Source organism: Buteo buteo, chromosome 16 (assembly GCF_964188355.1).
Source record: "Buteo buteo chromosome 16, bButBut1.hap1.1, whole genome shotgun sequence".
NCBI lineage: Eukaryota > Metazoa > Chordata > Aves > Accipitriformes > Accipitridae > Buteo > Buteo buteo.
In genome coordinates this window covers 4659271-4685531 of record NC_134186.1, presented here as the reverse complement: position 1 = coordinate 4685531, position 26261 = coordinate 4659271, and the positions used below count along the sequence as shown (strand labels likewise).

The window sequence follows — 26261 nt, the reverse complement described above, 5'->3', positions numbered from 1 at the left end:
ACCCTCGGGGCTGGGGACCCCGAGGAGCGGGCAGGGCGGGCCGGGGGCAGCTTCGCCCGCCGATCTTTCCTGTCCCTCGCGGCGGCCCGTCGGGCCGGGTCACGTGGCTCACCTGGCCCAGGTGAGGCGGGGCCGGACGCCGTTCCCTGGCTCGCAGGTAACGCCGGGGCGAAGGGGGGGGGGGGGGAAAGCCGCGACGCCGCCGTGGTGGGACCCCGACCCCGGGCCCAGCCCGGGCTCTCAGCCCCGCTCCCGGTCTGCCGCCGCTGCCTGCTCGGTGTTTCCCCCGGCGGGGCCGCCCGTCCCGGGCCTGGGGGGGAGCAGCAGGCCGCGACCGGCAGGGAGGGACAGGCCCTGCCCCCCCCCCTTTACACCGGGGATCCCCACGGTCTCGTCCCCGTCCCCCCCGAGACCGGGGTGCCCCGGGTGCCGTCCCCCCGCCAAGACCGGCTTCTTCTCCGTGTGCCTCGGGCCTCTCCCGAGACAGGCGCCCTCAGGCCGTGTGTCCCGGCCCCCCACCCAGGGCTGGGGGACAGACCCCCCCCGCCACTAGTTGTCCCCTTGCTGTCGTTGTTCTCCCCGCTCTGTCCCCTCCCGCTGCTCTGGGACCTTCCCTGCTGTCGCCCCGGGGGGCTGGTGTAGGTAGGAGCTTTCCCGAGGCGGGGGATGGGGAGGCCGGGTCTCCCTGGCCCCTGCTGGGGTCGGCTTGGCTTTCGAGAGCTGAAAAACGAAGCTGGGAGCGTGGTGGGGAGCCCGTGCAGGGAAGGGCAGGCCTTGCCGGGATGGGTCAGTGACTCTGCTGGAAACTGGCTGTTCTCTGCTGCCAGCTTCTCTTCTCCCAAAAATCCACCATCCCGAGGATGTCCGGGGGCCCGGGGTAGGCAGAGGGGCCTCTGCTTGGTGCCCAAGCGGGTCTCCCCCCTTGCAGCGCTTCGTTCATGAGAAGGAAGGGGCAAAGTTTGTTTACTTACACCGCGATGGAGTCCTGGTTGTCAGCTGGAACGGGGGGTGTTTTGGGCCAGAGGTACAGGGAAGCGTTTGGTGAGAGGCAGTTCCTTGGCCAGGTTGTTTATATCCCAAGTAGGTGAGAGAGAGGATACAGGAGCACAGAGGAGAGGCCAGATCCGTGTTACTCTGGGCCAGGGTCTCTATTGCTGCCTGGTGCCCGCAGAGCGGTCAGGAGTCTGGGAGCTTCATGGGGCAGCTTTCAGCTCCTGGCCAGGCTGCTTAGAAAAATTAGAAGCTATTGATGCTTCCATGTATTTAGGAGAAGTTGTATCTATGTGTAAATCTTGCATCCTAAATTTATGTCCTCTGGCCCCTTTTTAAGTTAATGCTTTGATTTCCTTAGCTTCTAACAACGGTGGCAATATGGTTATTGGCAAACCAATGTGACTATTAAGTAGATTCACAATTTAATTTAGCTTTTTTAAAACTTTTGAAGGAAATCCTGTCTTCTGAACAATGAAGATCTTAGACCCCGGCTAACTCTTAGACGCGCAAACTGTTTGTGAATCCCTCCTCGCTCTTCTGAAGCAGATGCTGAAGTTCCTTAGAAGGATCTTGTCTATTCACACACAGTGCCTGCGTGAGAACAGAGAAAGCTCCCAGCAATCTTGTGAGTATCAACTCAGCTGTGGATTTTAGTCCTGACTTTTGTTTATGGCTGTGTTAAGCAGCTGGCTGCAGGTTTCGGTCCAGTCCATTGCTGTGCCAGAGAAGCAGCTGGATCAAGGAGCTGTGTCGTGTGTGCTCCCGGGGAACTCTTCAGACGTGTGAGCTGGTGGTCTCAGAAACGTGAGCTGTGATGGGAAGGGGGCGAGCTCAGTGTTTGGGGTTGGAGGTGTCTCTGATGCGTTATGCAGCTGGGGGTTTGTGCGATGTCAGGCAAGAGGTTTAATCTGTGTGCCTGCAAGTCTTTTTCTGTAGAGCTGAGCTAGTACTCTTCCCTGTGTCAAAGATGCTTTGAAATTTCAGAATATTATATAGTTATATAAATTATTGTTACTGTGCAATGCATATGCTAGATGTCTTGATGAGGCTTCAGTGTTAAGAGAAACATCCCAGTAAGCAGTTCTGTGCTTAGATCAGCTCAAATGTTTTCAGTTTCTTGTTCAATTTTGAACTGCATTACAAAAATGGCAAAGATGAGGAAAAAAACCCTGTTGTTCTGAAGTGAAAGCAATCAAACCTCTCAGCTGATGCTGAGTCTAGGGAGCTCTGCCTGCTCAGCACTGAAATTGGAGCATCTGGGGCTTTTATATTTAACATATTGTCCAGGAATGTGCAAAGGGAGCTCCTGGGACATGCACTACTTACGACTTTTTATAAGCTGTTGGAGCCAAAATATTCCTGGAAAGCAGTGGTATGCTGTAACTGCCTGGTTTTCCGTCTGCGCCTGTTTCTTTGTGGAGGCAACATTACTATTTGTTTTAAAAAAAGGGAAAAACAGGCAATGCTCTAAGAAGGTAGGACAGATGTATTTATTCATGCTTGAGGTGCCCTACAGAAAGTATACAGCAGAGCAGCAGGGACAGTCCGAAAATGCTTAAGCTATGGTTGGGCTCTCACTGCTTATTAATTAGCCTAATTAGTATTTAAAAGGATCTCTTGGGGGTGAAAGCAGTGTTAGCCAAGAAGCTTAGAAACTGTGAACAATTTAGGGGCCCACCATAGGCTGGGATAAAAGCAGCAGCAATAAAAGCAGAGAGTGAGAGCCTTGACCTGACTTTCCTCACCATCACCCAGTGCCGAGCTTTCTTCAGAATAGGGAGATTTAATGTGCCAAACTCTGCGTGTTGGATCTGTGGAGCTAAACTGTGACATAGTACCCTGTAAAAACAGTTTACTCCTGTGTACAGTGGCAACGAGAAAAACAGTTGAGCAGATAGTCTGCTCTAGGATTTCTGTAGTAGGGCTTTTGTAAAGGTTTTTCTCCCATGAGGAGTGATTTGAGACTGACTTGTTGACAAGTTCTTTTCTTTAATCCAGATGAAGACCTCAGTTTTCCTAGCAAAGTCCTTAAGGTAACATAGCCTTAGCATGACTAGCAAAAATCATCAGTGTTAGTAATGCCGTCATTGCTAAATCCTCCAAATTTTAATAGCATCGAATAATCTGGGAGTCTGAATTGGCAGTTTGCATAATGATTGATTGCTTGTCATCTCCTCCTGGGCACGGTGTGTTTTGAAACGAAACGGATAAGTGTGCTGTCAGGGCCCAGCTTAATCCTAAGGAATGCAAGACAAAGGGGAAGTTGTTTAAAAGAAGATACTTTCCCTTTGGAGCCTGTCAGCTGGCTCCACCTACAGCTCTGCTGTTCATTTATTGCTCTGGAGCCTGACTCTTCTTCCAGCTGCATTGAGGAAACCTCTTCTGAAGGTTACAGGGATTATGATGTCTTAAAAATAGTCCTTTTAAAACATATCTCTTCTGATTCACACATCTACTGAAAGGAAGCAGCAAAGCTGGAGTAGTCAGAGAAGCCTGAAACACGGGCTGGATTCCCTCTCTATGCAACAAGCAAGAACAGCGTGAGTCCTAATGCAAAATATTTCTGTAAATAATTGAAATACTGAGTCTGAGCTCGAGAATCACTGAATTTGAATGTTAGGTCCTTCTCTGTTGATCAACAGCTTGCTAAGGTGAGACTGGTGACAAATGCTTGACTTGAGGCCTTCTTGTTCTCCAGGTGCCTGAGCGGTGAGCCATGCTGGGCCGGAAAACAGGACTCCCCCACAACCTGAACAGCCACCGCCAGCTGAACCAGTCCTACCAGGAGGCTGTGCCCCTGCGGACCAGACCATCCAAGGAGACAGATGTCAATTTGGAGGTGTTCAGCGGCTCTACACCTGAAATCAAACAGAGCCGCACTAGAGCCCAGCAGATGCGGGATAGGAAAGGTCGCAAAGCTGACCTCAAAGACTCTAACGGAAGAGAGGCAGAAACAATTACCTTTATTTCTGGTACAGCAGAGGCTCCCCCAAACCAGAGCTTTTGCTGTTTCTCTCTGTCTCAGGCCTGGAACACATATAAGGCTGTTTTCTGTTGTATAGTGACCTGTGGGGGCTGCTTTCAGGACTGCAGTGTCTGTATCCCCTATCCAGGGCCCACCGAGACATCCACTGATGATGGAAAGAACGGAGATTATAATGGGCGACTGCCAAACAGCCCCACCAATGTCTCTCCCACTGAGAAGAATGGGAACCAGATCAAAAAGTCCAGCATGGGTAGCAGTTTTAGTTACCCAGATGTGAAACTGAAGGGCATTCCTGTCTATCAAAACAGGAGCCCCAGCCACCACCTGGAATCGGATTCATGCTGCAAAGAGCAGCTGCCAGAGAAGCCCTTCAGGAACAGCATAGAAAAGCCACCACTTCCCAGCAGCCACCGGAGTTCAGAGGAGTATTATTCCTTCCATGAGTCTGATCTGGACATCAGCGAGCTTAACGGCTCCATGTCCAGCAGGGAGATCGATGTCCTGATCTTCAAGAAACTGACAGAGCTCTTCAGCGTCCACCAGATTGATGAGCTGGCCAAGTGCACATCAGACACTGTCTTCCTGGAGAAGACCAACAAGATCTCGGACCTCATCAATAGCATAACTCAGGACTACAACCTGGATGAGCAGGATGCTGAATGCAGGCTGGTCCGAGGCATCATACGCATTAGCACCCGGAAAAGCAGGGTCCGGCCCCATATTTCTATCCCAGCCAGCCAGAGCCATGAGGAGAAGTCCAGCAGAGGCAACGCACCAGACAGCGGTAATGAAACGATGCTAGAGTCCATGGTCATCAGCCAAGATGGTACGTGTGGGTTCCTTGGTGTTACCGCTTCAATACAAGAGGGTTATTTTATCAAAGCCATGGAGATACAGCAATGGAGCAGGGTTGAAAGCTGATGTCTGTCTTCAGGCTGGGCTTATTTTTCTGGAGTGTCTGAATGGAGGTCCTTACGTATTACTGGAGACCTCAGCTTCTCACCAGTCATGGTGTTGTGGCTTTCTTGATAGTATCTTTCACTGTCAGTGAAGTTTGTGCTGAGCAATGTAAGGGCTTATTCTGCTGCTACTGCAATGATTCTGGCTTTCCTCCACACCTCTAAGCTAGGCAGAAAGACCGTGAGTCAAACTTAACTGGTATGACCAGACAAGCTGGCTTGTGCCAGAGGATGTCCAGTTACTAAGCTGGCTCTCTCCCTCATGTTCTACCAGCGCTCTTTGCTAATGCCACCCTTAGATTACTGTGACAGAGTGCCTCCTTGGAGCTGAGACTTCCTCTACACAGTGGGGTGATGAGCAGCCAGTAAATATCCCTGCAAAGGGAGGGAAGGGCTGCTGCTACAAGTGCCTCATGGCTGTTTCAGGGATGCTTTTCTCCTTGTCTGGAGCAGCCCGAAGTGACTGACCTCCAGAACACATTGTAAGAGCGTTTGTTGTAGAAAGACCTTGAAAAGCTCAGTATGGGGGGCAAGGAGACATCCAGAAGTAACGGAGGAAACCCAGTGGCTGTTGTGCTTTAGCAGTAAGGCTGCTGTTTGCTTCCTGGTATTTAGGGACTATAAAGCTCAGATTACCAAGACAATGGTGGAAGCAATCAGAAGAATCAGACTCTACCTCTCCTATTACCTGAGGGTGGTGCCTTCTGAAGGAGAGCCCTGAGTGTTCCCTGACAGGGATCTTTACTCCTGACTCATAGCTGCCCATCCTTTCTTGTCTCAGGCCCTCTTGGTTTTCATTCCAGATTTGGCCGTACAAATATCAGAAGAAACACCAGCAGATGTGATAGCCAGGAATATGAGGCGGCACAGCAGCGCAGGTAACGTACCTGACCAGGGTCTTAGCTGCAGTGCGTCACAGGAGTGAGGGGAATGCCCTGAACTTCCTGTATTATGTATGCCTTCAGTTTTCACCATCTGCAAAGGCTGAGCTGACACCTGCCTTTTAGGTTACAGTAAGGGGTATTGTTCTCTTGAGCTTTGGGAGTGAAGGGAGCTCGGAAGACTGCCTGGGTTGGTGGGTCCTTCTGCAAAAGAATGAAACCCAAGTATGGAGTGATCTCTGTCCAGGCAAAGTACTTGGCCTGGTAGCTTTCAGTCTCTGGGTGTCTTGACAAAGTTTGGGGCTGTATTTGGGGTGTGACCAGCTAAGGTCACAGCTGGGTTATACTGGGAACAAAAGGAACTGTGCAAAAGGGAAGCAGGGGAGAGTGATGGGCTGTCCCCTGAGCTCTGATCTTTGTGGCATGCATGCTCTGCTCCAAAGAGCAGCCCAGGGCTAAAAGACAAGTTTTCTCCTGCATAATAACAGATCTGTCCTAGAAGATGGCTACAATACAGGCAGGGTTGCTCCCTGCCTGTGGGCTTTGTGTGGCTTTCTCCTCCCTCATGATACACAAAGCCTTTTGTGGCAGTTGCTTGCCTAACTGCCAGGCACTCGGCTGCTATAGTTCACATTGTCTAATGTCACCATTCTTCTCTTTCCTCTTCAAGGCTCTCCAACAAGCAGAGATTCCTCTTTCCAAGACACAGAGACTGACTCTTCTGGAGCACCTCTGCTTCAGGTGTACTGTTAAGGAAAAAGGACCCAAGCAGCAGGCAGGCATTCCAAGGCTTTGCTGCAATCAGATTTCTCCTTTTTCAATATGGAGTGTGCTATGGCACGTTTTTTTCCCCCAGTCTACCCTGATCCTTTGTTGAAGCCAAATTTCTCCTGCTGTCTGAATTTCACTGGATAATTTTTTTTTTCTTTTTTTGGACAATATAGAACATCAAAGAAGTGAACTGTGGAGCTAATGAACTCGGGGGGTGGAATGTGTGCCCAGGGAGGAGAAGATAGCTTGTGCCTCTATGGTTTCCATACTTCATGTTTAGCTTCAATAACCTCAGTGGCCCAGCCCTTTCCCTGCTTTGAGGATCTGCTGTACAGTTCTTGCTTTCTGGCATTGCGTAAGTTAACTTGGGTAGGGAATAACTGGATGGTGTCTCTGTGTTTGTGCCGATGCTGAGGTGAAGGCCAAGCACCTGCTCTGTAGGGACCCAAATCTCTATTTAAAGTGGCTGGGTTGGTCCCAAAAACGTTAAGTCCTCTATCAGTGGTGTTTGCAGTAGCCAGATCTGCCTCCTTCCTGCTGACTCTTAGTGGTGTCATCTCCTGCTGCCTTGTAAGGAGAAGGTTCAGGTAATGTGGTTCGTTTAATCTTTGGCCTCTTGGCGTGTCTCTCGACATAGTGCCAGTTGCAGAGGGGCGGGATGCCTGGACAGCAGCCCCACTCTCATCTCCCAAGCAGACCATGGGGATCAGCTTTGCAGTCACTGCCAGCCTGATGTGAACTGCGGGCGTGAGCTGTTACCAATTGCACGCATTGACCTGTGACTTGCATGCCAGTCAGCTCTTCCTCACTCATCTGCCAAGCCCTCTGCATTTCCCCGTCACGCTTGGTGTCATGCTGACTGCTGGGCGAGCCTTGAACTTGAGTTATGGCAAGTGAGGGAAATAGCCGATTGATTTTTAAGTTTTTGTAATTAAGAATTGGGCTGTTTGACTATTCTGCTAGAAACTGCCCTAAAAGTGGCTTGATTCAAAAGGAGGGCCTCCCCTGAGAGTGTCTCCAGAGGGTCTGTGAGGAACTGCTTGGTCCTGCCTCTCCCCTGTGGGTGCTCAGCGCCTTCTCCTTCCCTCTGCCCCTCTCTAACAGCCAGTCAGAAGCAGGAGATGTGGTATTCCTACCCTGAGGGCACGGTGCCAGGTGACCTTGAGGGCTGCAGCATTGCAGCAGGAGGAAGCTGTATCTTACTGGTGTTGCCACTTGGTTGTTTATCATAAAGTAAACGTGAAGCCACCAGACTTGTTTATACATTTGGGTGCCCTTGGACATGAACAGAAAAAGCTTAGTTGAATTTACCAGCCATAGAGTAAACATACCCACAGTTTTTTGGGGAGAGGGAAACCAAAATAAGCCCCATGCTTTGGTATGGACCATGTTTTTGTGCCTTAATTGAACTGAAATGTGCCTTAATTGAACTGAAATGTGCCTCTATTTCATAGCCTGTGATTACTCTTCAAAAGGTTGGGTAGGGGGGGAAAGGATTTAATTCCTCACATGAGCAGTCAGGCTTATTTAACCAGCCAAAGCCCTTTGAAATGTACAGTTCAAGTCCCTGTTAGAGCCTATTTTTTTAAACTGCTTGCGTTTCAGAGCATGCTTTCATAAATCACGGACATTATTGAGACCACACCTTGAGACACTGACAGAGAGAGATTTTGAAAATAAAGGGGAGAGACTGAGACTTGGATTTGGCTTCCCCTCCCTGCTTTGTTTTTAAAGCTGTTGGTTTGTGAAAACCCATGTTTGTGCAAGGAAGAGTCTTGAAGCAAGGCCAGCCCAGGACTCCCAGACGAGCTCTGTTTGGTCACCTCCTTCCGAATGCCACATGTACTGATGGACCCATTTGGCTTCCTGCTTCTGAATGGATTTGTACATACATATTTGGACAAGTTTACTTAAACCTGTGCACTGAGGCGTCAGCATGGGTCACGCTGACATGTAGCTCTGTGGTCTGTGCACTGGAGACGAGGGGTGAGGATGGACTTGCAAAAGCTGCCAATCGCTATTACAGATGCAATAGCACATTTCTAATGTTTAGTCTGTGTACGAAGAGTGAATGTGTATGGATTAGGCTTGCAAAAAAAAACCCCAAAATCTGAACCCCCCCCAAAAAATCACTAAGGAAGACTGTCAACTTGATGGTCCTTGAAGCTGGTGCACCTGTGGTGTCTTATGGGATTCTTTTGCACTCTTTGGCCTTAAACATCTGATTTGGTCTTTTTTATAAAGCAAAAGATGTGCTCTTTACCTGTGCTGTGTCTTTTACGTTCCTGCTTGCATCAGTTTGGGGAAGAGCATCCCTCAGTGGAGGGAGCCTGGGACAGGCAGGGGGGTTTGCACAGGGAGTTGCAGATCCCTGCTTTCCCAGCAGCACATGGACAAAGATATTTTTGTCCATTTGGCAGCGCTTGCCCATGCCCGGGGGTATTGTTCAGAGAGCTGAATGCCGGGCTGGTGCATGGGATATGGGGAAGCTGGGTGCAAATAAAGGAGCCTCTGGTGAAGTGCCTGTTTGCATGCAGGGAAACCTGGACCTTCCCTGAGGGGTGATGCTGGAATTGAGCTCTGGAAAAACTGAGCCTGGGGGGAGAATTTCCAGCTCATTCCCTGAGGTGTAGACAGCCATTGCTAGAAAATGCAAGAATTGCTGCAGAGCAGCTACTGTGCCTGATGGTGGGGCAGGATCTGCTTGGGGAGGGAGGCTGGCTCAGTCTCTGCCCCTGTGACTTGAAGGACCAGTTTGCACTTTATAATTTCACTACAAAAACTCAGCCGATAACCTGCAGAGCTCCATTCCCTGCTACTGACCTTCCCTCACCCTGCCCCCAGGTGCACAGGACCAACTCTCCTGGTGCCCCTGCAAGGGAGGAGGGTGGATGGTGCGAAGGATTGGCACTAACACCTCCTCTTTTTTTTTTTTTTTCCTTAAGTTTGGTCTGTTAAGGACTTGTGATTCTTGTCTAGTCTGTGCAGACAGGCAGAAGACTGAGCCCAAACTTGAGTCCTTCTGTGCGTGGTCCCCTGCCTGTTCTGTCCTGATTTTGTTAAACGAAGACTGAGTCCACCCTGGCCGGCCACCCTTTGGCAGCAGGCGGAGTCCACTGCAGTTGTGCGAGAGATATGTTTTCTGGAAGGATTTTAAAGCCATGAACAGGTAAACACTGCCTTCTTTTGGCTAGGAAGGGTCTCCAGAGGAGATGTTTTTGTGTCTGGAGCCCTCAAACCAGCTCATTGGGGCCCCAGGGAAATGGAGCAAAGGCTGCTGGCAGCAGCTTGCTGGCGAACCTCCAGCACCCTGCGCAGCGATGTGGCTGTGTCGCTGCTGTCTCCGCTGTCCGCACCTGCTCCTAAGCTGCCCTGCTAGTTCCCCCTGCAAGTCTGGGCCACGTTTTTCTGCCTTCTGCTTACCCTTTCTCTCTAAATTTCTCCAGTGCTTTTCCTGGAAGAGGTTAGTCTTCCCACAGCACTCATTCAAGCAGTTGGAGTGACCGAGTGGCTGTAACATGCAGTGTTACTTCTGCTTCTCTTGGGCACGTTGAATCCCCGGGGAAAGGCTGTTTCTGGAGGCTTCAGGTCTGATCACTGCTCAGTGCGGCTCTGCTGGGTGCACAGCATGGGAGCTCATCACCTGCCCCAAAGCGCTGCTTCCTAACTAGCTGGCTGCTTCAAAACTGCTGCTGCAAGGTTACTGCAATTTCTGGAAAGATTTGAAAACTTTGCACTTAAAACTATGATGCTTACAGTTGATCTGTCTCTGCTGTCAGTCCTGTGTTCAGCAACTCTCCTGCTTTTGAGTTAGCTGCATGGATCGTGGGTTTTCTTGCTCACAGCCGCACGTGGAACGAGTCCACAGGGTTTTTGTCTGCTGAAGGTTATGTTTGCTGTCAATCCAGCTGTCTGGCCTGTTGCTGTAGTGGTTTTTGCTCTGAGCATTAGTGTTGAGTGTTCTGCTGAGTGATCTGGCAGAAAGAATTGGTTGCCCAAGTGGAAATCTTAGAAACACAAGAGCCCTTTACCCAGCCACATGCATGTAAACATGGGTTTTTTTGCACAGGTACTTCCTTTTGGGAGCCTGACTCAGCACCCTCCTTTTCCTGAAGACATTGTTTGATTTTATTGGGCTTGGCTTTGCCAGGGGACTCTCCAGAGACTCATACTGTGTGTGGTCCTCACTGTGCCACAAAGGTGCTGCCCTTCAGTACAGTGACTTTAGTACAGGATCCAATGTACTACACGGCCTAAGCCACCCTATTGCCAGGGATTTTTTGAGTTTCGGTTAAGGCAGATCAGTAACTCTGCTGGGAATGGATGCATGAGGCTTTGAGTGTTTAAGAAATTAATCTTCCCCATCCACACCCTGAACTACTTAATTATTTATTTCAGCGTGGCTTAGAAGTTAGAAAGCGGATGGATTGACCCTAATTCCTCATAGCCTGGTCCTTAGCAGTAACAGAGGAGCTGAGGCTTCTCCTGAAAGTAAGCTGTAATGTTAAATACCTCGTGCTTCTGTTTCTCTCTTTGGGGTTTTGCTATTTCATTGCTCTTTCCAAAGCAGTCCTATAGTCTGGGCCGTTTCCCAAATGGTCTGAGCTGCAATATTCATTAATAAAAGCTAAGTCAAGAGGTGCTGTTAGGAGAAAAAAAAAAAAAAAAAAAAAAAGACTGGGGGAAACTTTTACCATATGGAAAGCCCTCTGCAGAGCCTGTATGCCTTCAAGGTTTTGCTTTTAAAGGACATGGGAAGGGGCCCAGCAGCGAGGGAGCCATGGCCCTGCAGGTGGAGGAGCTCTGGGCTGTGCTGCCAGCTGTGGCTCCGGCGGGTGGCAGCACTGAAACAGCTTCTCCAGGTGATTTGACAAGGACATGGAAAGGCAAAGGGACCTTCATCGCCTGCCATCCTCCAGCACAGCCCTCCCCGGTCTGCTGGGGGTCAAGACAAGGATGTATTTGTAGGGTTTGGTTCCCAGCGTCCCTCGTGATGCTCGGTGTTCCCCTGCCACGGTCACAAGGACGAGGCCACGGTCTGTGGTCTCCAATAACTTGGACTGAGGTGGGGCTTTGCATTCTTTAAGCCACTTCTGCAGCTGCTCGGAGCAGAGCTGTCCTGCCCTGACATGGTTTATTCCAGGGGAAACTGCCTTTTGGAAGCAAAAGGGTGCTTTTGATTCACCTTGGCCTGAGGAAAGTTGGTGGCAGCTGGATGTTTGCAGAGGACAAGGCCATCAGGAGAAACACCTTCTATTCCGCTGGCCGGAAGGGTTGAAGTCCAGGGGTATTGCTGGAGTCAACCGCCGTTCACAAACACAGCCCCGGGCATTCACCTGCTGTAGGGTTCGGAGCTGCAGTTACAGTCCTTCTCCCAGGACTGTTTGCCTTTTCCCTTCACCCGCCTGAAAGGCAAAAGGACTCCTTCCCCCAAAAATCTCCCCCAGCATCCTCTGGGGTTTGTGCCACTGCCTCTTCTCTGTCTTAACTCTTGTCTTTTCTCAGCTGCTACCCAACCTGCCTCCTGCAGGTGACACCAGCCGGCTCTAAGTGTAGTGCCAGCCTCAACTGGAAAACTCAGGAGTTTCACAGTTGTCATTACCGTGACCACTGCCACAGCTCACACAAGCCACGACCCTGCAGGAACAACCCCAAGATTTTGGTTTTGGTAACCCTGAGGGAGCTCTGCACTTAGACCAGGCAGCACAACACCATGTAACAGCAACCTGCTGATCTGTGGCTGCTGCCAGATTCAGGCAGCTGCCAGCGATTGGATCAGGTCAGACTCGGGATTTCTGGTGTCGGTTACAGGGCTGAGGTGGTAATAGGGAAATAATGAAGCTACAGGCTGGGCTTGGGTTGGTGCTGCGACCTGTGCCGGTTTACGACTGGTGCCAGTTTGCTGCACTGGTGCCTGCCTGTGCTTGCTCCTTAGGAGGGGCTGGTGGCTGGACCAGGATCCTGCTGCAGGTGCAGAGCCCAGCTGTCTCCTCTGATCTCCAGCAACTGCAGGGAGCAGCAGTAGCGCTCTGACATAGCTGAGAATGGGGTGAAGCTCGTCACACCCCCCAGAACAGCTCAGCCCTCCCAGCTCACCTGCCCCACGCACCGCAGTTCAGGACAATGCTGGCAAGTACACTCACTCTAGGGCTAAGCACCTTTGAAGCCAGCAGTCTGGCTTTTCTTACAGTAACAGGAGACTCTGTTGTTTTATCAGGGCCAAAGCACACGGGCAAATGCGTGCGGGGTGAACTGTAAGATGAACAGGCAGGAGGATGCAGAACCGACAAGTCCAGAGGCAGCTGCCCCGACCTGGGTCCTTGCTCACCCACAAGGTCACTGCTCAACTGGGTGGGTGCTGGTTTTTTGACCCCAAGAGCCTATAAAACTGGGAGACTAAATGCAAACAATGTCCTACTACTCAAAAAAACCCAAACAACCAAACACACCAGATGGAATGCCAGGCTGGACTTCACCCAAGGTTTTTTCAGCCATTTGTGCCCACTCCCTCTGGTAGGAGGTAGAAAGGTTTCAGGGAGGCAGAGGCAAGAACCACAGCAGCAAGGATCTGGGGTAGGCTATAAAGGACTAAGAGAAGCCCAGGCTTTTGTGACACTTTCCTCATTAGCTTGTCATAACGGAGACCTTGGGCAAGGGTGGCTTCCTCAGTGCAGTCACGCGCTGCTACGTGGAGGGTGGAGCCTGGAACAATGAGCCTTGGTCATCCCTGAGTGTTTAAGCTGGTCATGGAGTTCATCAGCACTCCTGAGCAAGACACACAGCTCCAAATGCCTCTCCTTAGCCAGGGAGCCTGAGAGGCATTCACAGGCGACTGCAGAGAGCATGACCCCCAGCCCCTGCCAGCACCCTTATTCACAGGCGCTGCCCCCTCCCAGCTCACATCCCAGCCTGCACAGGCAGCCTGGATCCCTTCTGCGGGAGAAATCACACGCTCTACCTGGAAATGTGCCACTCTTTCTTTATGTTGCACTGCAGTTTTAACAAAGAAAGATACGAACATGCAGAGTAATGCCACTTGTCAGCAGGAGCTCAGAAGAGAACGCAGCGATGCCTGTCAGTAGTCAGCAAGGAGAGAGGCTCTTGGAAAAGAGGCAGGAGACACACTCCCAGCAAGAACAGGACCCCCAAAGACCCTCCGCATCCTCTCCCTTGCCCACAACCACAGGACCTCCAGCCTTTCCTTGCTGTAAGACAGCAGGTCAACCTCTCCAGGTGCGATGGAAGCCCTCCCTTGAGCCCTGCAGGGCTCAGTCTGTTCCACTTCTGGCAAGAATAGAAGCAGCGGCAAGGAGCAGCAGTCTGTCTCTACTGCAATAGCTGGTTTTTTTAGACTGTTTTCCCTTCCCAAGGAGGCAGAAGGAGAATTATTTTACAAAATAAACTGGCCCTTGTTTTCACAGGAGAGCAGGAAAGCCGAGGGGAAGGGAGTGAAAACCTAGGAGTACCTGCTGCCAAACTGAAATTGCAAAGAGTGGATTAGCGGCTCTGAAGGGCCAGGAGATGAAGCTAAGCGATACATTAAGGATATGTCCCAAAATCTCTCCTGTCTGGCTCTTGTAGCCCTAACACCCTTTCTGCTCTAACCCCTCCTTCTCTCCTAACTGCCATTTGGGAAGTGTCGCAGATGGCTCCGACTGGAGCTGCTGCAGGCCGCTTCTGTGGCCTTGCCTTCTGCTTGACACAGGACAACTGAGGATGACTTCATGAAGCTGCCTCCACAGCAAGCTCGGGTGGGGATACTGGAAGTGTTTACTTGTCCAAGGTAAGGGATATCTGGCAATACATATCCTGCCCCATTTGATGGGTTGACTGAAAGAGGGGGGAGAAAGGGAGGGCTCAGTTGAATTTAGCCTTTGAAAAGTCCATTTCTGGATGCTGTTCCATGAACCTGCAAGGAAAACAAAGACAAGAGTTTGGGTATGAGTCAGCAGGAGCCACAGAACAGCTCTCTTTGGGGGAGTAAGGCATCCCTACTTCCTGCACTACAAAGTTTGCTTCCTCCCCACACCCTTCACAGCAGGGACTGTTTTGCTGAGCTCCTTGGGACACAGTCCCCATACTACAAACACTTTTTCCTCGGGTCAGTGGTATCACCAATCCTACCAGCCATCAAGGTCAGCAAGTCCAGACACATGGGAATTATTAATTATCAAACACACACCCTTTAACTGTTACCTCTCGGACGGACACGTAGCAGCTATGACACTGATTGTGGGGCAGAAGGGAGATTGTGAGGGCAAATTACGGTTTAAGCTCAAATTTATTAGCTTAAGCATTACTGGAGACGTGGGGAATATCTCCAGTGCTGTGACAGTGAAAATTCATGAAGGACGTGACCAGAGAAATCTGGTTTCAGGCTAGGTGCAACCTGATTTCAAATGTACTGCAGTCCCAGCAGATACGACTATTTGGACTCAGGTTGCCACATCAGAAAGTCCCGAGAACGATACACTGTGCCTATGAGTGATCAGGAGCGATTAACGCACACAGAAGCTCCTGGCTTCCTCCTCTGCCCTGCAGTTCACCAAGGCATACAACAACTAACCATATGGAGGATTCACACACAAAGTGCAAGTAAGAGCAGGCCCCTGTCTTCCTCTGTGCTCTCATCTCATGGTTTCCCCTGAAACACCACCACAGCATTTCATTTCCATGGAAAGATGTGCTGCGAGAATAGTGTCCTTGTTTAGCAGCCAGGAGGGCTTCACTGGCAGAGATTAGGACCCATGTGTGCATTACTGAGTCTACCTCAGCCTTAACAAACTCTGAACTTCCTATCCATTCTTTACCAGCCAATCTGCACACAAGGCAAACTTCCAGAGCACTAAACGAGTGACCTTGCCAACGAGGTATCCTGTATGTGGACTTCCCAGGAGGAGAGGGCTACCTCCCATTCTACTAACTCAACAGACAGGCACTGAGGAAATCTGGTCTCTGCTCTAAAGCAGTTGCACCCTATGCTGTACTTGACACACTGATCAGAGCGAAGCTTCTGCCGCTACAGATAAGCCAAGAAGAAAAGGAGTCGAGCCTGCTACACTAATCCTCCTTCCAATCCTGAGATAAGATGTGGGTTTGAACTTGCTGAAGAAGCTGCATGACCCAGAACTGCCTCCACGCCTTCCCAGATGGCCTTGGGAGCTCCATGAGTAACTCCCCTGCCAAGGTGCATTTATGCCAAACAGGGCAATAAAGACATAAAAGTGCTATTGGCTTGGAGACAGCTGCCTGGTGGCAGGTGTGCAGGGAGGGGTGATTATCTGGGCTACTGAGTAGAGGGAGATTAGAAAACAATCAAGACCATGTTAAAGTTCAGTAGAGATGGTACCTCCAGCCCCAAACATGCTTTCTGAACTTGAAATCAGCAGATTAAGACAATTCCAGAGCTAGGCTATCTCCAGAATTTTCCGTTACGCTTTCTACCCCCACGGGCTTTTATAGACACTGGTGGCTGGCCAGCAATTCAATGACTACATAACTCCAGACATGACCGCAGGTAGGACTGAAGGCCAACCTGTTTTCTGCTCACATATTTGTGTCAAAGAGGAAGAGGAGAGGGGCTTGTGAAAGCAAATACCCACAAATAAATGAGGTCTACGCACTTTTTCAAAATGTCTTGCTTCTTCTGTTCATCGGATGTGGGCAGGCCCATGGATTTCTGTCGCTGATCATACATCATTTTCTCCACCATACTGCGAGTTTCGCTGTCCAGGTCTGATAACTAAAAGCAAGGACTTCTATCAAAATTGGAATAACTTGTCTCAACCCATACATATACCCTGCTTGCAGAGAACACAAATACATTGAGGTCACGCTATGCTGTGCTCATGGGCTGCAGAAATACTTATACAGACACTGATCTATAGACTCAGCTTCATTCATTTGAAGTTTTGGGGGCACTTAGGTTGTATGATTGCATCATATGCAGCAGTACTCCCAGTACTGGTTTTACGCTGGTAAAAAAAAGACATAGCAGTTGAATGTGAGCTGTGTGAGAGCACATTTATGAGAAGGATCCATTCAGTAAAACAGGGGGAGTTCTTACCTTTGAGTTCTCTGGATTAATTTTCTTGGTGTTGATTTCCGGGTCTGTGGAGACTAGTTTGTTCCACCATTCCATCTTGTTGATCTGAAGGATGAAGAAGTAAAAATATTTTCTTTTTTCTAGACTTGCTCTAGGAATTTTATGTCTCAGTCACAGGAAAAAGCTGCTGGAATAATTTCTTTGACAGTTTTCTAAATGTCAGTAAAATATGAACTTGGATAAAGGATACTTTTTTCATTCCGAACCACTTGCAGGTAGCTTGAATTTCCACAACTGGGAAATCTGAGAGCATGTCAGATGTCACATTTGGCATGACATAAATGGGATTAGAAATAAATCACCCAGAGAGGCTCAGAAGGGACACAATAAGCAATAACATCTGTCCCTGGATTTTCATGTCACTAACAGATGTCAAAACACAGCAATATTCCATTAAGGAACAACTTTAAAATGACTGATTTCCTTCCAGCTTTTCCTAAACTGCTGGGCAATCAATTGGATATCCTGAATTAGCATGAAGTTAGGCTGAAGACAGGGGGAACTTGCAACACCCCAGTTCCAATAGCATCATTGACACTGTACCAGGGATAAGCATGGCTCCTCTGTTTCAGCTAACAGAGCCCAGGGCTTTCACAGGTTTTGTCAGACTCTTACTTCACCAGGGAAGAGGCAGACAAGTCTGAATCCTCCCTGGTTCATTCTGCTTTACCTTCTCCAGGTGCACGGTGACTGTTTTACCATCTTCAATCAGCCAGGAGCTCTCCTCCACCTTCACTTCATTGAAAAGCTCTCCATCAATGACAGGCGAATGGCCCTTCAGGCCAACTCTGAGGCGCCGTCTCTGGATATCCACCACCACGTCCTTCCCCTTCAACCTGAAGCTCACCTTGAAAGGGATGGCCAGCTGGACCAGACAAAGATCAGATTTGAGGAGCTGAGCAGTGAAGTTTCTCCCTACCCTCTTGTGCCGCTGTTCTAAGACTTTCTGCCTTGGTTTCACCAGAGGAAGACAGAACACGTGATATTTTCCTTGCGGTACTGAGTGAGTGGGAACGGATACAAGAGTAAGTTTGGCAACAGGATGGCCAATACTTCAAGCGGACTATAAAAAGGGAAGCAGATTTTAATGTCTTGTTAAAACAACACCAAGGTTTGGCAAAGTTAACTACAGCTTCTGGGAATTTTATTTAGTTACCAAGCTCTCCCCCAGCTATTGAAATGCTGCTGTTTAGTACAACTAACAATCTTCCACAGGCAACGGAGATATGGGGCATTGACTCCACCATTCTTACCACCACCCGCTCTTATTCCCTATCTCAGATCCTGATAATAAGGCAATACTTACATCCAGTTCTGAAAGAGTCTGTGTCCATCTATAATTTGCAAGGTCAGCTCCATTGCCAGAGTTGGGTTTAAGTTTTCCTTTATCCTTCTCATCTTCCTCTTCATCATCTGTTTCCTAAGCAACCAATTAAAAGTGTAAAGAAAGAAGCTCTTCAAGTCTCCATTTATCTTTCACTTCTAACAACAGTTCTTGGTTTTTATAAGAATTTCAGGTCAGGTGCACGTATTTGATATTCACATAAATTTAGCCCAAAATGAATAGGTGTTTCTGTTAAAACATAATTACAAGAAAAACAAAACCAAAAAACATGATATTGAAGCCTTTGGGAGTTAAGTGTGTATTCTTGAAGAAAGCCAGACTGGATACCCCCTCACATTCACAGGAGTTGTCATGGTTGTCCAGAAACATATTTCTCTCAGCCTAAAATAAAAAGTCCCTAGATGAGCTTTACCTGTTTGTTAGAATCTGAAGATTCACCTTCATCCTCTGAGGGTTTCACTGGGACACTGTTAACCTGTCCTTGTGCCTCCTTCTTCTGTGTAAAAGGAGAACAAACATGCTCAGACAAGTGTTGGCACTTTGTGTTACTTGCTGATCTGACACTAGGTGGCCTCAGCCTCTTCAGCTGAAACCGAAGAGCAGGACCCAGAACTGCACCCAAGACTGACAGGGAATTTTCAGCCCTTAGAACAGTGTTACAGGAAAGCAGTACTGCCAAGGGGAAGACTCCGTTGGTCTTCACACCTTGATGACTGTAGCAGAGGGTGTTGCTACAATCAGAGAGCTTGCTGAAGGCAGAAAGGCAAAGTGAGTTACTGCCATGGTTGAGCCTAGGCTAATTTTAATTTCGAAGCACACCACCTGCTCCAGTCTGGTGGTCCAGACATTGCAAAGGAACAAGTCCGAGCCTTTTTAATCATCACTGCTACCCGAGCTACATGTAGGCCAGCAGAGGAGATGACCTAGATGGTACCTGTAGGCACCAGACATCGGTCTCACCTGGTCAATTTCCAGCTGCAGCCTTTCTGCTTCCTCATCTGAAAGTTCCTTAATCCTTGGCTCATTTGTTTCTTGCTTTTCTTTAGCAAGTTTCGCAGCTCTCTCTGCCTTTTCACGCCGCTCTGCCTCTTGACGAGCCTTTTTCTCTTTCCGCTCCTTCTGAGCTAGTTTGTTGTGATGGTTGAAGGTATCTGTGATCAGCTGAAAGACAGGAACACAGATCAAAAGGTTTTAAAAAATCACCACTTTTTCAAACCCAAATGAAGCAAACTCACTGTCTACTGAAGAGCATAAGAACATTGGTTAGTCACACAGATGTTGTGACTTTTCCCTTCACTTTCACTCTAGCCTTTTGACTGAATATCTAGAGTAGGAGAAAACTCAAAACATTTAAACGTAGCCCTTCCTACTTCTTCCTTACACAGGGAGTGTATTTCCATGGAGATAACAGAGGAATACAAATTCTCCATTTGTTTTGGCCTTTGTGCAATTCCAGCAGGATGAGCAGATGCCTAACCCAGCCATTTGACAGCTACTCTGTACATCCAGGACAGCTGGAAGAACAAAGACACTGGATCCAAGTTTTTTTACCTACTTCTGACTTTTCCCACAACTGGGCTTTTACCCAGGCACTAGATGGAGATTCAGTGTCATGATTTATGTTTGAAAAGCTCAGCGTTTTACACTTAGGGGCAAGTTCCTACATAAATCTTTGCTTCAAATCTCACTCCAAATTCTCATGTTGTTGTGACTACAAAAAGCAAAATCTCAAGGTCTTTGATGCAAACGGCTGTACTGCTCAGAGGGAAAGCTGAGTACACAGGCAGGAAGCCAGAGCAATTGCTCCGTGGTCGATAACACCAGCAGCGCTGTGCAAAGCAGCACGTATGACAACTGAAGTCTGCTCCAGAAAACAAAATAGAATCTGAGAAAAGGAATCAGAGTGGAGAGATTTCTCAGACAGGGGTTTATGTACTGGTTTATATAAATCCATCCCAGAAACTTCTGGAGGGATTCAGCACCTTTTCAGAGCAACTCAAAGCATCCACGCCTTGTAGTTTTGTAACCAATCACCAAGTATTTCTGCTTTGTTTTGAAGGGGAAAGCAAGATTTATTTACACAATGCAAGTCCAGTGTCTCCTAGGATACAGAATTCAAGACATGCATCTCCCAGCTTCTCTTGCTAACTGCACGATGATCCATGGTGAGCAAACTATTTACATTGCCCGAGCTTGTCCGTGTGCACACACTGCACTTCTCTCAATGTACCACCACACCCCCCTCACTCTATACCACAAGGGATTCTGAAATGGCACTCCATGAAAGACAATGACTTTCCCACCCTCTCCTCTTTCTCTTTCACACCAAAGGGTGAGCAGGACTGGGGAAGCAGCTTCTTCAATTTTTGTTGTGGTTACTATGGTGTCAGAGACTCTGTATTGAGCACCTTTTCAGAAGGCCATAAAGCATTTTAACAGATACCACCCAAGGACATGAATGCTTTTATTTTACAGGCACAGACATGGATTTGCTACGGAACTGCCAACAACAGTAGCCAGAACCTCCAAAAGCACCAGCCAGCGCTTATCTCTGAAACGCCACTCAGGGTTTCACTCCCTGGGAGCACAGAGTCCCCAGGAATTTGGAGAGATTTGCCCTCTAGTCTAAGAAAAATGGGAGTAGGCTTCATCTTTCTTACTTTGAAACCACCCTCTTTCCCATCCCTTACCTGCCTTAGTTTTGCCGCTTTAGAGACTAGACAGAGTACGTTATATACTGTGTTAGCAATTAACATCTGCCCTAACACATTCAACACAGCAGCAGTGCCTGCTTTGCTGGTGGAGTTCCAGTAGTCCAGGAAGGGCAACAGTTGCTATGCTGGTAAGTACAAGCAAGAAATCTGCAGAAAGTCTGGCCAGTTCGCATTTGAATGTTCTGGTTATCTCCCTACAGTGAAACAATTCAGTTTTTCAGCTCTCGAGCTGGGTGGGGAATACCTGCTGGATAGGAGATGCTCAGGCTGCCAACGAGGCCGCCCAGATCCCAGGCTTGCTCCCCAGCACACTCGTTCTGTACAGGCACCACAACCCGGAGACAAAGGTGCAGCCGCATGTGCAGAGATGTGTGGACTTTGTGCTTTTTCTGAGATGAACAAATAAGGTAACCTGGGGTTATCAACACTGCAGTGTCTGTCACCGTTAAGTCAGTGTGTCTGGCAGATTTGCTTTCCAAACAAGCCTTTGGCCAGAGTGTGGCAAAAAAACCCGCACCGTCGGTACCATTCGAACAAGCAATCGTGTGTGCCTCACCTCAAATAGCGGCAATTCATTATTACCTTGCTTCAGTGATGAATTTCATCAGCATCACAGGCTGCTAGTTCCCAAGTGCACCGTAATGCTTTGAGTTGTTCAGGCAGGGAAGTGTTAGTATGGCACAGACATGGGTGGTAAGTAAGTTAGAAGACATAAAAGCTTGGGGATTTGTTTTTTTACCTTCTCTGCTACTCCATCTTCTCCACCGGTGAAGAAATCTGTTTTACGCCTCAGGAAACTAAAGAATGTGTTCACAAGCTGGCAGAGGAAACAGGGAGGGGGTGGGAGAAGGGGTGGAGAGAAAAAAAGAGCAATGAGACCAGATCACTCCAAGCTGCCTCGTGTCTCTTGAGCAGCCTTTATTCTTTGTACTCCCTATCTGCATCTGTGCCAGGATCATCCTGAAATCAGCCCCATGACCGTTTCCCAAAGAACACGTCCAGTGGCTTTTGTGGAGTTCCAGCTCCTCGATTCCCAGTTTTCAGAAGAGGCAGTTGTGTGGTTTACATAAAGAAAGGGCAAGCAGCTTATTCTCAGGTCACCTTGGAGGTACACCTACTCCAATACCCCAAGCTGTTATCTGAGGCAGGAATTTGGGTGGGTATGTATGTATATGTGCATATATATATAAGCATATATAGATATACACATACACTGTATTTTGCTTCTTTGCACACCTAAAACCTCAAAGTGTGCAAACTCACCTTCCCTCACGTCCTGTTTATTTTTACAAAATAACTACTAGCTGTCTGCCAGGTATCACCGATGAATTAGGAGTTATGAACTGGCCTCCCCAAGCACCCCTGTGGAAATCCATACTCTCAGCGGGTCTTTTATTTCTCAGGTGTTCTGTCCTGTCAGTATTTCAATCAGCGGTTTCACTACAGCACATGGAACGGTTATTAGCACTGTTTCCCCAAACCATTTGTGAGCGGGATGTTCCCACACTCTCCAGTCCTCCCACAGGTCAGCACCTGGACTCCCAGAACCCCCAGCAAGAGTCAGCGTGGCGGGAAGCGTGAGGTGTGGCAGCAGAGCTTCCACCACGAGGAAGGAAACCACGTTTCCCGTTCAAGTTGGTCGAATCTAAACCCACCAGGTTTCAGGGGACCTGCTACCACCTGGTTGTGCTGGGAAAGTGGGACAGAAGGACTCGATCCTCCCCGGTGGTCTTTTGCTTTGCTGTGACCCGGCACAGGCGCTGCCCGCACACACCGAAACCTCCGTGACCGACGTGGGAAGCCCGGAGGCGGCAGGAGCCGGGGTGCAAGGCCACACGGTCAGGGCGCAGACCTGAGCTCCGCAGCCCCTCGTCAGCATCACACTAATTAATTAACGGGTTCTCCGCGCTCCCTGGGGCTGGTGCAGGCCTGGGCCGTTATCGGGGGGGTGGGAACGGGGACGGACATGCCGCATGTGCACCGCCCGGGGTGGGCCGGGGCCGCCCCAACTCCTCCCGGCCCCAGCCGCCCCCCCCACCCCCCGGGAATACGGAAAAGCTTGTCCCGCCCCATCCCGCACCCGGGCCCGGGCCCGGCGGCGCTACCTCGCGCACGCCGCCCTGATGCTGCTGGGCCATGGCGAGGAGCATGCCATCGAAACGATCCTCCTGCTCCGCCGCCTCCTCCGCGCTCAGCCCCATCCTGCCGCCGCCGCCTGAGCCCCCCTCACACCGGTAACCGGAACCGGAACCGGAGCGAAAGGAAGCACGCGCGCGCTCCACCCTCCCCCTCCCCTCCCCCCAATCCCAGAGCCCGTCCACCCCGCTCTCTTCGCGGATTGGTCGCGGCTGCGTCCAATCCGCCGGAAGGAGGCGGGACGCGAGGCGCGGGGATCCGGTTGCTATAGCGACGGTCGGTCCCGGCCTTTCCAGAAAACTCGGCGGAGGCCTGTGACCCCGCGGGGGGTCTGGGGTCTGAGGTCGTCCGGGAACCGCGGGCTCTGCTCCCTGTCTCGGCCGGGCCTTGCTCTGCCTTCCCGGGGACCCCCGACCACCAGCCACGGTGATGGGGAGCGGCCCCCGGGAGCTGCCACCGCGGTGCCGGTGCTGGTCCCGGTGCCGGTCCCGGTCCCGGTCCCAGCTCTATCAGCCACCCCTCGGTCCCTTCTGTGTCCTCCCCGCTCCTTGGCGGGCCAACGATCCGGCCTTTCCTCCGGCTGAGTTACCGCCATCCTGGGGGACACCCTCTGCCGCAGGAATCCCTCGCCCTGCCACCAGGCCCCTTGGAAATCAGCCATTAGAAGCTCAATTCCTGCCTCTAATTTGGCCAATGGGTAAAAATACCTAGTAATTCAAGGTGAAAAATCTGACAATTTGCCCTTCCCCTGCCCTGCGTTTCCTCTGAGAAACGTGAACCGATGGATGGGCCCTGCCTGGGATTGAATACTACAGTCCGTCAGATCGCTGGGTTCCTAACAACATGCGGCTCCTGTCAGCAAGGTTACGCAAACAGCCGCTGATAAAACGACTTCCAGGTTGCTCTTTCCAAGGCCAGAACGTACAGGCCATTGAACGCAGGGCCCAGATGAGAGAGAGTGTGTGTGTGTGTGTGAACCTCCTGGCAGCGACACACGCCATACGGCACTGCCCGATGACAGCTGGGGCCTTGGTGCCATGGTACAGGCTGGGTTAATGACTTTGTTTATACTGTTGGGGTGATGGTGATAAGGCCGCCCAACCCGCCGTCCCCCTCCCTGCACTGCTGGCGCTTCATTGAGAAAACGGCCGTTGACGCCGCACCGAGAACTTGTTTGCCCCAGCCAATCAGCCCAGGGACGGCTGGGTTTTTTTTGTTGTGTTTTTTTTTTTTTTTTAATGAGGACTGCTTAATCACAGAGCGGTCAAGGCTGTGGAGGGGTGTTTCACTGGTGACCCAGCCTTATAAGAGCTGCTTTGAGCAGCCACGGGCTGGCAGAGCTGAGAGGACGGGGAGAATCCAGCCTGCAACAGAGGGTTTGGGAGGGATTTTACATCTCTCTCCCATCTGCTGTAGCAGGAGCTGAGTTTCACCGAGGACCCGGCCGCCCAGCACAGTTATGACCACCAGCGGCATGGACATGGACTGTGAGAGGTGCCAGTGCCACAGTGATGACAAGCGCACCGCCATCCTCTACACGCTCCTCAGCCAGAACCTCAACCACAGCCGGGGCAGCCACGGCCCAGCCCACCAGCGCTGCCTCTGCCACCAGCGCCGGACCGTCTGCCTCCGCACACCCCACGTCACCTGCCAGGCGGCCTCCAACGTGCTGGTAAAAACCATCAGCTTCATGAAAAACCTCCCTTCCTTCCACCTGCTGCCGCGAGAGGATCAACTCCTGCTGCTGGACAGCTGCTGGGTCCCTCTTTTCCTCCTGGGGCTCGTCCAGGAGATGGTGACCTTCGAGGTGATGGAGACCCCGGCCCCCAGCATGCTTAAGAAGATCCTCCTCGACGGCCAAAGCAAACGAGAGGAGCCCGAGCGGATGCAGCCCACGCTGGCCGCCGTGCAGCGGCTGCAGTGCTGCCTTAACACTTTTTGGAGCCTGGACCTGAGTCCCAAGGAATACGCCTACCTGAAAGGAGCCATTCTCTTCAACCCTGGTGAGTGCCCAGCCCTCGTGGCTCTGCCTGCCAGCGGAGAGCGCATCCCACACACGTTAGCATCTGAACACACACCGCTTGGCTTGGAGACATTCAGAGCGTGGGCAGGCATGAGAGCGGAGAGGGCTGGTTACCTTATCCTTAACACCAGTTGTTACCAAATGTGCCGGGAAGTGGAGAGGAGGGATGTCAAATGTAGTGGTAAAAGCCAGAGAGCTTTGCCTGCCCTGCAGACGATAAAGAACCCCGGGATTTACGTTGTAAAGCATAAGTTTGCCCAGTTAACTACTTTTCCACCCTCAAAAGGCAGCCCTGGAATAGCTACGTCTCGGTAGCGCTGCATACATCTCATTAGCAGGGCCTCGGAGATCCCTTCCGAGAAATGGGGAGGGGAAAGGGTGGGAATGGGAGAAACCTGGGGCTGTTTTCCAGCCTCTCTCATCACTGGCTTTTCCTCCTCTCCCTTGGCAGATGTCCCTGGGCTGAGGGCCTCCCTGTACATCGAGAGCCTCCAGCGGGAAGCCCAGAGAGCACTTCAGGAGGTCCTGCAGCCCCTGCACCCCGAGGACAAGGGCCGCTTTGCCCGCATTTTGCTGATCGCCTCCACCTTAAAATCGATCCCTCCCACCCTCATCACAGATCTCTTCTTCCGACCTGTCATCGGCAATGCTGACATCGTCGAGCTCATCACGGAAATGCTGTACGAAATAACCGGCGGGCAGCTGGCTCCCGCGGCACAGGTGGCTTGCTGAGCAACCACGCTCGGCCGCTGGCCCCGTGGATGCTCCCCACACCTCGCCGGGCAGCAAAGCAAATCTGGGAGCAGGGATTTAGCAAGAGAAGTGGTCTGGACTCTGCGGGGAATTGCGCATTTTGGTAGGGCTGAGGTCAGGGGATTCAGCCAGGCTGCAGCAGAGTGCATGGAGAAATGGCTCTGGTTCAGCAGATGTTTACAGCAGCTCCTGCTCCACTTGTGCCCGTCTCCGTTTCAGGGATTGTGTGTGTGGGTGAGGGGTTTCTTTCCCTGTTTGTAGCCAGAGCCACCAGCCAACTGCAAACAGAGCACAGAGCGGGTCGGGTTAGAGCCCGGTCCTGGTTTTTACTCAACAAATCCTTGGTCCTATTGAAATCAATGTGCATTTTGCTGTTGACTCCAAGAGATGAGGTTTGTCCTCAACTAACAGCTTGATTCTGAGGTGTTTAGGCACACCGAATAACATGTCTTCAGTGGTGTCGCTTACCAAGTGCAAACATTAGGGAATTAGGTCTGGGTGAAGTCTTGGTCTGTCTATTGTGCTTGAAATCTTAGAAATATTCATGAAAGATCTTCCTCAGGCACCAAGAGGAAAAAAGCCAGAGTATTAAATC

The 26261-nt window shown here is 50.4% G+C and overlaps 3 protein-coding genes across 4 annotated transcripts; 2 read left to right on the top strand and 1 right to left on the bottom strand.

Annotated features, from left to right (window-relative positions):
• Positions 1-109: 109 nt before the first annotated feature.
• On the top strand, positions 110-8689 carry KDF1 (keratinocyte differentiation factor 1). Its single transcript, XM_075048733.1, has 5 exons — positions 110-157; positions 1445-1618; positions 3692-4805; positions 5742-5816; positions 6490-8689. The coding sequence occupies exons 3-5, from the start codon at positions 3710-3712 to the stop codon at positions 6570-6572; spliced, it is 1254 nt and encodes a 417-aa protein (XP_074904834.1). The 5' UTR covers positions 110-157; positions 1445-1618; positions 3692-3709; the 3' UTR covers positions 6573-8689.
• A 4863-nt stretch (positions 8690-13552) lies between these two features.
• On the bottom strand, positions 13553-23034 carry NUDC (nuclear distribution C, dynein complex regulator). Of its 2 annotated transcripts, XM_075047563.1 has the most exons (9): positions 22860-23034; positions 21494-21571; positions 19001-19201; positions 18453-18536; positions 18002-18115; positions 17366-17560; positions 16657-16740; positions 16214-16332; positions 13553-14499 (listed from the first exon to the last, which is right to left on the bottom strand). In XM_075047563.1, exons 1-9 carry the CDS (start codon positions 22953-22955, stop codon positions 14448-14450), a joined length of 1023 nt encoding a protein of 340 aa, XP_074903664.1. In that variant the 5' UTR covers positions 22956-23034; the 3' UTR covers positions 13553-14447. The 2 variants fall into 2 exon arrangements, with proteins under 2 accessions (XP_074903664.1, XP_074903663.1); XM_075047562.1 differs by lacking the exon at positions 13553-14499 and having other exon boundaries at positions 16135-16332.
• An 829-nt stretch (positions 23035-23863) lies between these two features.
• NR0B2 (nuclear receptor subfamily 0 group B member 2) lies at positions 23864-25645 on the top strand. Its single transcript, XM_075048732.1, has 2 exons — positions 23864-24893; positions 25365-25645. The coding sequence occupies exons 1-2, from the start codon at positions 24350-24352 to the stop codon at positions 25643-25645; spliced, it is 825 nt and encodes a 274-aa protein (XP_074904833.1). The 5' UTR covers positions 23864-24349.
• Positions 25646-26261: the final 616 nt, after the last annotated feature.